Here is a 15,302-nt window from a genome sequence, read left to right as displayed (position 1 = left end):
ATGCAAACAAGAACAGCCATTTTGTTGTTTACCGCGAGAACCTCTAACCCTGCCCTACCTGTACACGTACCTTTGTCTGTCTGGAAATGTAGAAATGATCCAGCTTATTATGACGCCTCATCCCGAGTGCAGATGAAAGGTATGACATAGTTTGTTCTGATTATGATTGGTGATGTTTTAACCAGTGATAGCGCTGTGTGATAATGCATGGCTCCTGTAGTGAATGCCGTGACGGATAGCAGGATCACGCAGATACAGTGATAAACTGGAGCAGTCCCGGGATCAGACAGGACCTGGGATCTCTACGGCCCTTCTAGCCCGTGGAAAAAAAACAATGCATCACCTCACAGCACGGCCAGACGTGGCAGGCGAGAAAAATCGCCTTACACTTTGGGAAAACAAAGACAATCAGGGCTTTCTCTTGTTCGCCTCCCCTCCTTCTCCTTTGGTGAGCAGCTGCAGCGAGCCAGGCAAACGTGCGGGATTTTTTTTAATTCTTATTTTCCCTTGCCAACTTGTCCTTTTTCTGAGATGTAATGGAGGGAGAAAGAGATAAAACAACAGAACCTGGCAAGGCAAGGTACACATTCATTTTTACAGATGGCAGTCCAGTTGATAATTGAAAAGGAAGTCTGGGATTTTGCACCGTTCGACAGGGGAAGGCTATTTCTGGGCTTTCCTGTGTAATTGACCCACGACCCCCTCCTCACAGACATTCACATCTCAACTTTTTCACACTCCCACTTTATTTGACCCTGCCCTCATACGTATAATGTAATGCTTGTGCCATGTTTGCTTAATTTATGTATTTTTCCTTTAGATGCGTGTTGTGCCTAGTTATCAGTGGCAGTGGTTCTCAACCATTGTCCACAACAATATTCAAAAGCCTTCTAGATTCTGTAAATTAAATTTTAAATCTCTTAAAGTTTTAAGAGCTGAATGTTTGCTCTGAGATCCCACTTTTTTAAACCAGTGAACTTACATGGCTTTTCCAGTCATGATTTACTGGAAATGATTATCCATAAGTACTTTTAAAATGTGTTTTTTTTTCTTCTATCCGATAAAATCTACAGTAGATTTTGGCATAAAAATATATATTCATTGTAAAATAGAGCTAGAAATCACACTTTAACAACAAGGCTACCTCATATATCCTGGTTTTCCAAGAAAGTGCCTGGTTCTTCAAAGAAAAAAAAAAGTTTTTGAGGACATGAATCAAAATAAAAAACATCTTGATATTAATGACTTATTTTAAATTGTAAGTCATCTCCAGACCTGTTTACTGATTGAGACCTGGTTGAGAGCCACTGCTATAAGGTTTCTAATTAGCTAAGATTTTCACTACAATTTCACTATTTAGGCTGTTTACTGGCAGATTCACCTTCGGACCATTTTAAAGTGAAAACACTTTTTTTTCTGGGCAATAACAACTTTTATAGACACTTTATTTGACCCTGCCCTCATACGTATAATGTAATGCTTGTGCCATGTTTGCTTATTTTATGTATTTTTCCTTCAGATGCGTGTTGTCGACTAACTCTGGATTATTTTGGAAGTCCCTCTGACCTGATATTAGTCCAGCCAGTTGTTGTTGCAGTCCCTGTGTCGAGTTTGTGTGTATAATTGGTCGTTTATTAGCAAGTTCCTGCCGAGTTGTAGATGTAAGTTGTTGTTTGAACTGAATCATGGTTGGAAAACTCACTTGTACTTTTAAAATAATATGTAAGGCATTGGGTTATACAGTGAACATAAACTTAATGTTCATTAATTGGAGACTTTTTTTACTCTGCCCGTTGATAAAAATGCTGGACATACAAGAGTCAGATTAATTCTAACATTGAAACAGCCATTATCAAACAGATGCAGATACGATCAGCCTAAGTGTCGGAGCTTTTGATTTATTTCATTTTAAATCCAACACTTTTGGCTCACTAACTCTATAAGCATTCTGGATGGCTAAACAGGAGGCCCAGCACAAATGAATGATATGACCAACAAGATAAATGATCAGATTTGTGTAGGTTGCATGTATATTAAGTCTCTGGGGCTGTTGTGCAGTGAAGGACTGCAGAACACGTGTGAGTGATTTGGCTCTGGAGCCCAGAAGGCCAGGGAGAGAAATCCACATAGCTGATGACGGACACTTTGTTTGGCTTGTAACGCTAGAACAGGATAGGAAAGAATAAATCAATCAATCATGTCTAAACTGTCAGGACTAGCATGTGGCCCTCTGAAAAACCCCACTGAGATCAGAAAATATATACATTCTTGCTTAAAGGTTGTAAGAAAGCACTGATTTTGACGTTAATGAGCCGTAATTCGATTTTGAGATAATCTTCCAGCAAGGTATTGTGGGTTTGTGTTGGAGGATATGCCTGACATCTTGCACTCTTAAAGCGATAGTTCACCCTAAAAATATGCATACTAATGTTGTTCCAAACCTGTATGAATACTTTTTTTTTTTTTTTTTTCAGACCACAAAAGAAGATATTTTGAAAAATATTTGAGTCTGTTTTCTCTCCCAAATATCTCGTTTCACTGAAGGTCATACAGGTCTGGAATTACAAACTTATATATTTAATAGAAGTGCTGATAATATTAGCGTTGGCATCTAAAACCATCAACATACTTTTTGTAATATACTTTTTGTAATATACTTCATACTTTTGTTTCTTCTGTTGAGCACTAAAGAAGATATTTTAAAGATTGTTGAAAGTTGACGGTAGACATAAACTTCCATAGTATTTGTTTTTCCTACTATGGAAGTCACTGGATACCATCAACCGTTTGAAAACCAACATTTCTTCACAATATCTTATTTTGTGTTCAACAGAAGAAAGAAACTCATCCAAGTCTGGAACAATTTGAGGGTGAGTAAAAGATGACAAATAGTCATTATAGTTTTTGGGAGAACTATCCCTTAATGTACGGGTCGAGTCATTATTGCTGCGGAGAGCCATTAGAAAAGTGTTTATGAATCTTCACTGAGCAACTTTTGTTTTATGTGCACAATAAGGGCGAGAGATCCCTCCCTCTTTGCCTGAAATGCTGCATGCATCAGAATGATGCTCTGCGGTTGCAAAGGCCAGTTGTCAGAGTGACTTTGCATTTGCTGATAGCTCATGGAAAACATTGCTCCATCTCATTAAGTTATTGCCATCATTTTTATTCTTTATGGTCGTGCGGGCTACCGTCCCTCATTCTCTTTTCACATTCATTTTCTACATATCTATGATTAATGGGAGATGTCGAACCGTAGAGTGAGCGAGCATCTTCGAAGGTGAGATCATAATTAGTTTAGCTGTTGCAGGCCCTCCAATGGCGCATCTGGACGGAAAAATTACCCTATAGGAAGCTTGGCGGCGGCCCAAAACTTTTTACTGATACGTTGTGAAACACCCGATGAATCAAGTGCCCCTTTCCCTGCCAAAAAAGCTCTACCGACTCGATGCCAAAATTATGTCTGCAGAAAGCTTTCCATTCTAAATGTATTAGAGCACAATTAGGAGCATTGTACTTTTCTGGCAGGAGAAATGTGCTCCCTGCGCAAGCCGTCTGAAGTTAGGCTAAATAAATCGTACACATTCTATAAGCCTAAACGAGTTTTACAGGGGCCATAAGCGAGATAATTCCTGTGATTTGCCTCGGCTGACTCTCGGGATTCACTTTTTAGTTCTGTCTGTTCCCGGCGGATGATTCATGCGGCTATATCTCTCTACTTTTTTTCCCTACTTGAGTTTATGTTTTCCCCTTCTCTCACAGTCGAGTGCAATATTTCAAGCTACTAGATATTTTGAGTTGCGGCCATGTATTTAAAGGTTCACGTCATGCATGTGTTTGAGAAGAGACATTTATTGAAAGATCAAAATATTTATGTCAGGCCGGTGCGAGCGACCCAGTTTGAAGCTGGCGGTGTTGTCGCTGACACAGTGGTATCTAACAAAGCCTATACATCACAGGAAGGTTAATTAGTGTTGGATTCAGCTTGGTTCTATTAATCATGCCTAATCCTGGCTTTCTGATTGGACGCATTGTGCCTGTCACCATCAGAGCTGTCAAATCCAGCTGCACCCTACTGAGTCTTGGGATTTCTTTGCCTTTTTCCTACCTTTCTTGCTCTCTTTTACATTCAGCTCCCATCTCCATGCTGAGCTTGAATCTCAATCCCTCTTTTTCTCTGCAGCTCGCTTTTTTTTTTCTTTTTTTTTTTTTTTTTGAAAACTCATTTTGGCTCTCTTTGTTTTTTATGATTTCAGAGACGGCGGGGCTCGGGGGTCTTCTGCGCCAACTGTCTGACCACCAAGACCTCGCTGTGGAGGAAGAATGCCAACGGCGGCTACGTGTGCAACGCGTGTGGCCTCTATCAGAAGCTGCACTCGGTAAGGGGGAAACTAAGAAAACATCAGTGCAAACGCCTCGCCAGCCCACCCACAAATCATAGAAACAGAGTTCAAATGAATGGAGAGGTGACAGCGTAGCAGCTTCGGTTTGATCGCTTCATTTCCGCGCTGTCAGGCGACGATCCCGAGGGAATAGCCCTTTTGGCCTTCCCCATACCCTGAAGCCAGCTAATGGCCCTATGGAAGTAATTTTGCACCAGCTGGGAGTCCTACTTCCCACAGTCCTAACAAACACCTGACCTTAAAACCTGAGATGGACACAATGGCTCCTGGCACAACCTTAAAACCCCAGTCGAGACGGATGACTTTCTTTCTCGCGTGGATCACAAAAAGAGACGTTTAGCAGAATGTCCAGGCTGCCTTTTTCCATACAGTGAAGTGAATGGTGACTATGTTGTTTCTAGTTCCCAAACACATTCATAGTATGGAAAAAAGCAGCTTGACATTCTGTTAAATATATCTTTCTGCATTCCAAAGCCTGTAAAAGTCATATTGTTTGAAAAAAAAAAAAAAATTCCTCTATGTTCCTCTAAGGTTGTTAATCAGTGCTAAATGCTTTTGTTAAAGCCATCCGCCCTAATTATTTATTTATTATTTTTTAAATAATCATGTTAAACCCAATTACATTACCCAATATTCTACAAAAAAAATCCAACAGTCAGAGAATTATGACATATATATATATATAAAGAGTTCCATCTGAAAGTGCCATCTGAAATTTTCTTCTTGAATGATCATTTTTATCAAGCTCGTATATTTAAGTTCAGTAATTTCACTTAAATGGCAATGAAAATGACCTATTAATTGTCATTTAAGTGAAACTACTGAACTTATTATACAAGCTTGATAAAAATTATCATTCAAGAAGAAAATTTCCGATGGAACTTAGAGGCTTTTGCATCTGAACTCTTCATATATACTTTTCTGCTTCAAATCAAAGTTTTTAGTGTTGTGATTCACCTCATGGCTGGTTGATTTTCATAGCTTATAACTCTTTAAAAAATCTCTATGAGAAAAATGAATTGGAAAAATACTTCCGGAAACAAGGCCACTGAAAAAGTGGGTGGACACTGTTGCACTTACTCTACACACGCTTTCTGCTTAAATGCATAAAGCAAAGTTAGAAAGTGTGTAATTGTGCCCAAAGAAAAGAAACTGCTCGTTTCTAGACTCGGTCACAAAATGACTTAATTTGATTTGCTTCATTGCCTCGCAGTTCTTTGCCCTCCCAATTTAATTCTGATCTGAATGTCCATCTGTGACTGTACCTAAAGCTTTGTCTGCAGCCTTGAAAGTGTTCTAGTGTTCTTCTACTTCCTTTAAAAATGCTGTCTGGATAAACATGACGAGTAAACAGACATGTGAGTGATTAAGGCGGAGAAACAGAAGCAGTATTGTGCACGGACTTAACGTTGCTTTCGCGTTCTAATCTTTGGAGCTGCTTCAGAATTGGGTCAAGTCTGTGAGTGTTTCGTTTTTTTCCTGTCTTGATATGCAGTGTTGGAAGCGCTCTTTTTCCTCAGTGGCCTCGGGCTTTCGGGAGCAGAGCCTGGGTGGCACAGACTCGGATACAGGGGCCGACTGAATCAGTGTGGTCGACTGGGGTAAAGCGGTCAGGCACCGGATCACAACAGGCTCTTTCAGGGGCCACGGCACCTGGTGGCTCGACCCCTCACATCTGCCTCATCACAGAGCCTGCGATCAATGAGCGCTTCACAGCCAGGCCTGTGAAATACTGTACGCTCTATTTACTGCCCCACATTAAACACTGTCTGGAGTAAATACGTTTCCTCACGCCGTACGTTTTTCTAACTTTGACATTTATGTTGGAGTTCCATCAGTCTTTGCTCGGGGTTCCTGGGACACAAACAGTGGGGTGGCCGTGGCTTTAAGGGAAACGGAAACCATTTTTGATAGCTTTACAACTGAGATCACATTGATATTAAAAGCAGAGGGAAGATGGATTTAATGAGAGTGGCTTCAGTTATTCTTCAGGCCTAAAGTCAGTACACGGAGAGAACAATGAGATATTTATGAGAATTATTGCTCAGATGGCTTAATTGTTCTCAGTTTTTGTGCTGAATTTCATGTCTTTCCAAGCATTTTAAAAATCTAAATTGTAGTGAATGCACCGACATGTATTGTTATTGGTGAATTACCACATTTATATGCAAATAGTAGCTGTATTATAGGAATATTAATTTCTACTAATCTCATGTCTGATTCCAGTTACAAATAATGATTCGTCTCCTTAACGATTTTATTTTGTAATGTTGAGGAAGCAAGAATAGACATTGATTTGAAAACCGTTCAAAAGTTTGGGGTCGGTATGATTTTTTTATTTTTAATGTTTATGAAAGACATCTCTTATGCTGAGCAAGGCTGCAATTATTTGATCAAAAATACAGTAAAACCCTGAAATATTGTTGTTACAGTTTTAAATGGTTTTCTATTTGAATATATTTTAAAATGTAATTTATTCCTGTGATGTAAAGCTGATTTTAGCCTTGAGTGTCACACAATCCTTCAGAAATCATTCAATGCTGATTTGCTGATCAAGAAACATTTCTGATTATTATCAATTGAAAAGTTACAAAATTGTACTCTCCCAAAACTTTTGAACTGTAGTGTACAATAATAATAATTCAGCATTTTCATTATTGCTCCAATACCCATATCTTGTGTTTAGTGAGCTTGAGGCATGTTGTGTGTTTCTCCACGGCCCAGGCTGTACAGAAGTGACATGCAAACCACAGAAAACCTTTAAATAATCACAGGAAAGAATGAGTCATGCATTTGAAAGTTGATTTGCTGACAGAAAATATTGTAAGTCACACTGATCTTCTTGATAGCAGCATATTTTAATATGGCAAGTTGACTCTTTCCATACTGGAAGAATGTAGACAATCCAGAACGTTAATGAAGGAAATACATAATAATCATTGGTTCTGGAATATTTGATGTAATCTGTTATGGCCTTAAACCTTCAATCCATTAATGAGGGCTGATACTCTCCTCTTCATGTGTTCAAGTTGTTTTTCTATTCACGTTTGTACGATGATTGCATCTAGTTCTGGTGAATTTCACTTGGCTTGTCTACAAAACTAGCAAAAGCGTATATGGATCTGTATTTTATTAGTTCTATCTCAGTGCTCATCTTTGATGATACTTAATATGTGTGGTGAGATGATCTAAAGCCAGCGGTGGACTGAATGGACAGTCTTTTCTTGCTCTTCTCCATGTTCTTTTATTGTAAAGTAGCTTCTGCAGTGGACCATCAGGTTGTGTACACGTCACACTCCACTAGAAGCTAATAAACAAGATGTAGAGCCGTCTCTCGAAGCCCTCAGGATCCCTCGAAACACTGCAGATTGGATGCAGGATTTGTTTGCGTGATGTTTCTGTTTCTGGTTTCAGCTTTAAGATGCTGAGTCATCTTCAGGAGCCGAGGAAAGACGCTGGGGCTGTTAGTAGAAGATGTCTTGCAGTCTTTCAGGTTCTTGGTTTGATAAATAATCGAGTGACTGTTTCAGCGATGGCGCTGTGACGCAGGCCAGCGGAGACTGTGTCCTTCATGTCAGCCTGGCAGTCGGCTTCCAGTAGTATTTTTATACTTTTGAATAAAAACTTTTATATGCTGTACAGAAATCATTTCATAATAGCACCTCATAAAAGCACACTGTAGAGAGCCCTAAATGGAGGTCTGGACTCCTCATGCCAGAACACATTGCAATAATAAATGTCTGTCAGATTTTATCTTCTAATAATCGGACCCGACATGCGCCGTAGCCGTGTGTCAGTGCCTGACATAAAACTCATCGTCATGACACTTTTCTGTGTGGGACGCAGAAAGAATATGTCGAGCGTTCTCCTAAAAGTCCTCTCGGATTCTGAACTCTGACCACCCGTTGGAACAAGAAAGCCCAAAAGTTAGAAATAATTAAAATAGCTGGAATAGCAGACAGGTTTTGTTCACGGACAGCGTGGTCGAGACGGACCCTCCAGCTCATTTGAGCATTAAATACCTTTCAGTGTTTAAAACAAACTATTTTCTCTGTTTCACACGAGGGTCTTTAACTCTGAGGCACTTAAACCACATTAAGAAGATAGAGAGACACCCAAGATTGCTGACTAGCTATATTATTACAAAATATGTATTTATATACAGTGTACGGTGTGCATACAAAGTACAACTTTTTGTTATTAATACAAATTAATTTTCTTTTTGTGTCATGCACATTTTAGTGTCGTACACAATTATTATATTTTTTCTGGTTTATTTTTGATTTATTTTATACAAAATTTTCTTTTTATCTTTGTCATTCACATTTATTATAAATATTTTGTGTGTGTGTTTTTGCACATTTTAGTATCATACACAATTATTATATGTTGCCTTATTTTTTATTTATTTTATACAAAATGTGACTTTTTGTAGAATTAATGTTCATTTTGCGTCATGCACATTTTAGTGGCGTACACATTAATTATATAATTTTTATACATTTTTTGTATGCATTTATTGTGGGGGCGGGGTAGTTGCACATTTTAGTGCTTTTAAAATTAATAAAAATAAAAAATAAAATTATTATTATTATTAATTTTTAAGAAACACAAAAAGCTATGTCTGCTAGAATGATCTCCTTTTCTAGTTTTCTTCATACTGTGCAATGCTTAAATGGTATTATTAAATGTGCAGGACCACCAAACTTAATCCCCCTTTTCTCAGTTGTTTTATAGTAAGTAGATGTAATCAAAGGCTTTAGTTTTAGACTTGTATTGTCTCTGTTCTAGTTTGATATTTGAAAAAGAAAAGTCAAGAACTCATAGCCAACTGATAAATCAAGCAATGTCCATTTAAAAAAAGGAATAATCCAAAGTTGGACAGAAGAGATGTCCGCTCAAGTCCTGTGCAGTGAGGGCCTGACAGGGTCCAGCAGTAGAGGGCACTCTTTCTTTATCTGCCGTTTATCCCGTCCTCTCTTCAGACAGACAGCCGGCCTGACGCTCGCATTTTAACACCATCCATCACAGGGCATTAACTGAAGTTAAGCAACACAGAAAGATTTGTTTTAGCTGTAACTCCGGCCCCCAGTGGTCAAACATTCTTGAAAATATGCATCTCGTGTTTCTTCCCCCAGAACATATGGTGCGGAGCCAGAGGCGGTTGATTCAGGCGGCTTTGTTGGAGCTACATATTTGCATAATTTTTTTTTTATATACAGCTTTTAAATATGTTCCTTCTCTCATACTGAAACACTTAGCCATCCCAAGCCTCCCGTTCTTTCCTTATCCGAGCTACAAAGGCGAGTGGCGGCCCGACGCCTGACGGGACTCCTCTGCCAATTATCTCTGGCTCTGGGTGATCGTGGGTGATCTCTGGCTTGGAAGAATGTGTCTGGCAGTGTAGCAGAGACTAGATGAGTTGCGTCACCTTACTGAAGTTTCCCCCGAGCCGCTGCCTACCAGGACAGAATCTCGAGCTCAGGAAAATAGATTACAGACAAGTGCTCCATTATTCCCTCCAGTCGCAGGTCTGCCACCAGAGGAAATATGCATATCTCTCATCTCTCCAACCACAGTAGTTTCCATTTTAGCGTAGACGTAGAGGATGAGAAATGAGAGGGAACATACGGTTACCTCTGGCTTTTTCTCGTAAAGTAGCACAATTGATAACTATTCCACTCGTCGATTTCTGTCTCTTTCTGGTAGTCGAGCTGAAAATCTCCTCTGTTGTTCGCTCATGTGTTTGTGGACTCGTTGTACTTCCTTGATTTTTGGAGCTTGGCTATGTAGTCCAGTGAAAATAAAGCTGTAATTAATAGGCATTTGATGGCAGATTATTACGCTAACCAGTCTAATTACAGGAGTGTGTCCTGCGAGTCCCAGAAGGGATGACTGATCATTTGACTGAAATCACAATATTAGATCAGAGACCTGTTTATGAGGCTTGAAATGAATCTGGTTCAGTCTCTCACACACACACAGGGAAGCTTGTGTGTGTTTGTTTGTTAGGTTCACACTCATGGAGGTTGTAAAAAAAACAAAAACATTCCCAATTAAACTATTAAAATGTAACATTTTTAACATAGACTCTCTGGTTGCGACTTTGTTCTTTAGGCTTTTAAAAATGTAAATTCTTAGAAATGTATTCTTTGTGTTCTTGTTGTTTTAACATTGTTTTGATGATTGCGGTTTATCTAGCAAGTAAAAACACCTCTTTGTAATTATTCTCAAAAAAGTTTTTAAATATATTTTTTTCAAGGTAAAACATTTTTTTTGTACAGATGTAATGAATTATTCATTACTAATTCATAAATATATTTATTTTTAACAAAAAAAAAGATAATGCCAAATCGTTTTTTTTTTGTCTTCATTATATCAAGCTATTTATCACTTTATTCCTCTCCTGAATTTTTATTGTTTATTTGAATAAATGTATAGATACGAAAAATGACAATCATGTCATTGATACCAATTCCAACAAAGATATAGCTAATAATTCATAAATACACTAAAAAGCCTTTTTTTCAATATTTACACTTTTCAATTAATAGTAAAATTCCATCAAATTGAATTGAATCCTTACATATTATGAATTAAGAAACTAGAGCCTAATAACACATTTTGTATAAATTTTAAACTTATAAAAAAATGTATTTATTTTTTTATTTATGAATACGAATCACATTAAGATTTAAACAAAATGTTTCATTAAACTCCTAGTTTTTTTTTTTTTACTCATTTAAAATTCTTTATACATAATATGTAAATCTTGAAAAAAGGCTTAAACATGTTTTGACTGTATAATGAATTGTTAATCACTAATTCATAAATATGAAGTATTTTCATCATTTCAACCACAACTTCAACATAGCTCTGAAAAGTAATTTCCACGTCTCTTTTCCAGACCCCCAGACCGCTGAACATTATCAAGCAAAACAACGGCGAGCAGATCATCCGTCGACGGACACGCAAGCGCCTGAACCCCGAGCCCGTCCCGCAGGAGCAGGTGGGGTCCAAACAGCAGCGGGTCAACAGCGAGGAGCGTCTCAACGGCAGCCCGTTGGAGAGGAGGACTGAGGAACCCGGATCCGACGGCTCTTTATCACGTGCCGAGGCCCAATCCCAGCTGGCCAAATATGAGTCTTTCGGTCCCTCAGGACCCAAAAGTCACCCTAGCCCCCTCTCAACCCACGCGTTCCTCGTCAACCAGACGCTGGAGATCCACAAGCGCATGCCACCGCTGCATATGCACAAGAGTCCCGCGGACGGAGGGGCCGAGGGGAACGGGCTTGGATCGGGACCCCACGCTGGGGACGGTAAGGGTGGCTCGGAGCGGGGCAGTCCCATCGAGAAGTACATGCGCCCGTCAAAGCAGGCCAGCTACTCTCCTCCTGGAAGTCCCATCGAGAAGTACCAGTACCCGTTCTTCAGCCTCCCCTTCCTCCACAACGACCTGCAAAACGAGTCAGACTGGTTGCGCTTCTGGACTAAGTACAAGATGTCAGTGCCGGGCAACCCGGGTCATTACCTGAGCCCCGTAGCCGGCCTTCCCAATCCGTGCCAAAGCTTTGTGCCTTACCCTGCCTTCAGCTTACCTCCTCATTTCCCCCCACCGACCCCGTCCGGTCCCGAAAACGACACGCCTCTCGACCTCGCCATGAAACATTCCAAACCCAGTCCGACGCCCAACGGGACCCCCGTCGCCGAGAAACGAGCGTCGCCTGTTTCCGAGACAGAGGAACCCGAAGAGGAACGCTCTACTTCCCAAACCCCCAAACCGGAGAAGGTGGATCAGGCCACGCAGGACGAGCTCTCGAGTAAGTGCGCTCACTGTGGGATCGTGTTCCTGGACGAGGTCCTGTACGCCCTACACATGAGCTGCCACGGGGAGAGCGGGCCCTTCCAGTGCAGCATCTGTCTGCACTCCTGCTCCGATAAATACGACTTCACAACTCACATCCAGAGAGGCCTCCACCGGGCCGTCCCCGAGGCCAGCGCCGAACCCTCCAACCAATGAGTCCCAGCACAACCAATCGCAGTGCTTGAAACGTGCCAAGGCGGATCAAGGTGCCTAATGCTAGAAACTTCAGTCAGCTTAGCATTTCTGTAGGAGCTCCCAAACACACACACACACACACACTTTTAAAGACTTTTTGAAGACATCGGTACATGTAGCTACTCAAGATATATTTTCGTTAGTCCAGATGTGTAATTTTCGACAAGGCAGTTCAGCAAGCAAGGTACATCTACTCAAACTCAATGCTTCGTCATCGTCGTCGTCGTCGTGTGTGTATCCACAGATTTATGAAATGTTGTGATGAAAATGAGGATGTGTTTCTGCATGTGTGGCTCAGTGTAGGAAACTAACAAACATCCAGCATCCTCAGGGAATGTGTATGGCTGAATTAGACAACATTTATAGTTAACATACTAAATGTCTTATGGTTTTCTGTTTGTTTTTTTCTGAAGTGAGATTGTTAGGTAACTCAAGTCACAGAATTCCATCGGAACTTTTAAAGCTGCTGCCTTAGTTGCTGGGATGCAATTCTTATTACTCTAGAAATTTGGGAAGGAATAAAAAAACCTATTTTTTTTCTAGGTTGTTAATAGTAAATTCACATTATCAGTGCCTGATATATTGTACAAAGTATTTTCTACATGAGATGTTGATATGCATCTGAATAAGGGCCCGGAGTTTGGCTCTGACAAACGTTTACATTTGCAAATGTAGCAAACGACGTAATGAAGCAACACCTGAACTTTTCTTTTTCCACGAAAACAGTAAGACAATTCAGTTTCCTTTCCTCCAAAGGTGGAATATTACACAAAAGTACTATGTTTTTCTCTTTGGCCACAAAAGGGCACCATTCATTCCGAGCTTGTCGTTTTCTGTCGCCTGTCCTCAGCCGTGTACATGTGCTTGTTAGTCGATGAAGAAGCTTCTCGCGTTGGACTGAAGTCTTCCTGCTCTTCTGATGCCGAACATTCAAGGGAAGCCGATTCTGCTGCGCTTTATTTGGTCCTTTTATAGGAGCCAGTGCTCTATAATATAAAGAATAATAACTTTCTGCCAGTCTAAATTTATTGTTCCACCTTTAATTCTAAAGAGCAGATGTTTTTAAATTTGAGATGATTCTGCGTTCTGTTGATGAAACTTAATAACTGCAGGTGTTTCTGGTGCCTTTCCATGGCAGTTGTCTCAAAGAGGCGTAACATTATTTATATTGTTGTTTCACCCAGCTGTACTTTGGTTTTTGCTTCATGTGGAGTCGAGTGGACAACTAACTGTCTACCTGAGCAACTGAACAAGTAATAATGAGCTCAGAAATAATCCAAACGTGATTCATCAAGGCAAGCGCTTGATATCCTCTATAAAGCTGTTTATGCATCTTCACAGTTTCTTTGAAAAGGGGGGAAATATCATTTGAACCCTCGCAGAATCTGTTTTTGTTTGCTTGCAACTTTTTTGTCGTTGTTGCGCTCGTCCTCCACGCTCACTCCTCTCCACGGCCACAGGTTCAGCGAGTCACTGCTCGGACTTCATACAGATATTATTTATATGAACTGGGGAAAAGAGGAGAGATCGAGGCTCAAAATGTCTCTCCGTCTTTCTCCGAAACTAGCCTTACAACGCTGCTTAACTGCAAATGCCTCTTAAAGATAACTGAAATCATTATAAACCGTCGCTTTTCAACAAACCATTTATACAGTTGGGTATTAAATAACATATGATTTTATTATTGTTTTTTTGTCTCTAAATGTTCATTTTAATTTGAAAATGTTAATGCTTGCACTTCAGTTACTCTGTTGCAAAAGAAAGATGAAATGTGTTATTAGCATGCTAAGTACAGGTACTGCATTATAATAAATGAACGAGATCTTGCCGATGTTCGAAGGTCTTAGCAATATTGAAACACAAGGAGTATTTGATGGAGCCTGGAAGCTTGTTTGGTCAAGGTGAAGGGCATAAATATGTAAATGTTTTAACCATTATTCTTAGAATGTTATTGTTTTTACACTTGCTGCATTTAAAGTGCATAGATGATGATTTTAGGATATTCGTTTTTTTTTTTTTTTTTTTTTTTTTTTTCAGCTGCCACCTTAACTTTGTTTTATTTTGTTTTGTTTTTTCTTTCTTTCATTTTTTGTTTTTGTGTGGTAGGTTTTTACATGCAAAAAGATTCAATAAAGATGGCAAAGATGTCTGTTACATCTAAACTTGAATAGTAATGATGATGACGATGATAATAATAATGATAATAATAAAATAATAAAACATTTTAGCAATTATCTGTGTACCTTATTGTGTATCATCAGAATGTTTTTTTAAACCATTGTAATTTTATAAATGAATTGCAATTTATTCATTCATTTTAGTAATTCTGCTCACTAAGGTTGCATTTATTTGATTTTATATATATCATATATATATTAGCATCGTTACTCCAGTCTTCAGCGTCACATGATCCTTCAGAAATCATTCTAATATGATGATTTGATGCTCAAGAAACATTTCTGATTATTATCAATGTAGAAAAACATTATACATTTTTTTTTTAATTTATTTGATATATAAATATTTTGTAACATTATAAATGCCTGTACTTTTTATCAACTTTATTTACATTTATGCATTTAGCAGATGCTTTTATCCAAAGACACTTACAATAGAGGAATATAAGCAATTTAATCCATACATACATGTATAGATATTGCACAAATGGGTCATATGTTAGCTTTTTCTATTAATTTATTTAAAGTAAATTAAAATAAAGTAAAACTGGATTAAAAATGTTCCCTGTTGTTTTGATGCCAGCTCTATTGATAATTCTGTTCAGTCAGGAGAGCTGATCTGACCTTTTGACGGATGATAAACTTTTAGTCCGAGGATTGTAG

General features: G+C 39.1%; 1 protein-coding gene across 5 annotated transcripts in view; it reads left to right on the top strand.

The window, feature by feature from the left end:
* Positions 1–14,696, top strand: part of trps1 (trichorhinophalangeal syndrome I) — a 115,314-nt gene extending 100,618 nt beyond the window's left edge. For all 5 annotated transcript variants that reach the window (XM_084130694.1, XM_084130698.1, XM_084130697.1 and 2 more), the window contains 2 exons: positions 4,257–4,379; positions 11,311–14,696. In XM_084130694.1, coding sequence (XP_083986820.1) covers positions 4,257–4,379; positions 11,311–12,423 — 1,236 coding nt within the window. In that variant the 3' untranslated portion in view covers positions 12,424–14,696. The remainder of the gene's footprint in view (positions 1–4,256; positions 4,380–11,310) is intronic.
* Positions 14,697–15,302: the final 606 nt, after the last annotated feature.

The sequence above is a fragment of the Abramis brama genome, assembly GCF_963993115.1.
Source record: "Abramis brama genome assembly, chromosome: 12".
Classification (NCBI taxonomy): domain Eukaryota; kingdom Metazoa; phylum Chordata; class Actinopteri; order Cypriniformes; family Leuciscidae; genus Abramis; species Abramis brama.
Note: the sequence above shows the minus strand (reverse complement) of the source record. Positions and strands in the feature narration are given on the sequence as shown.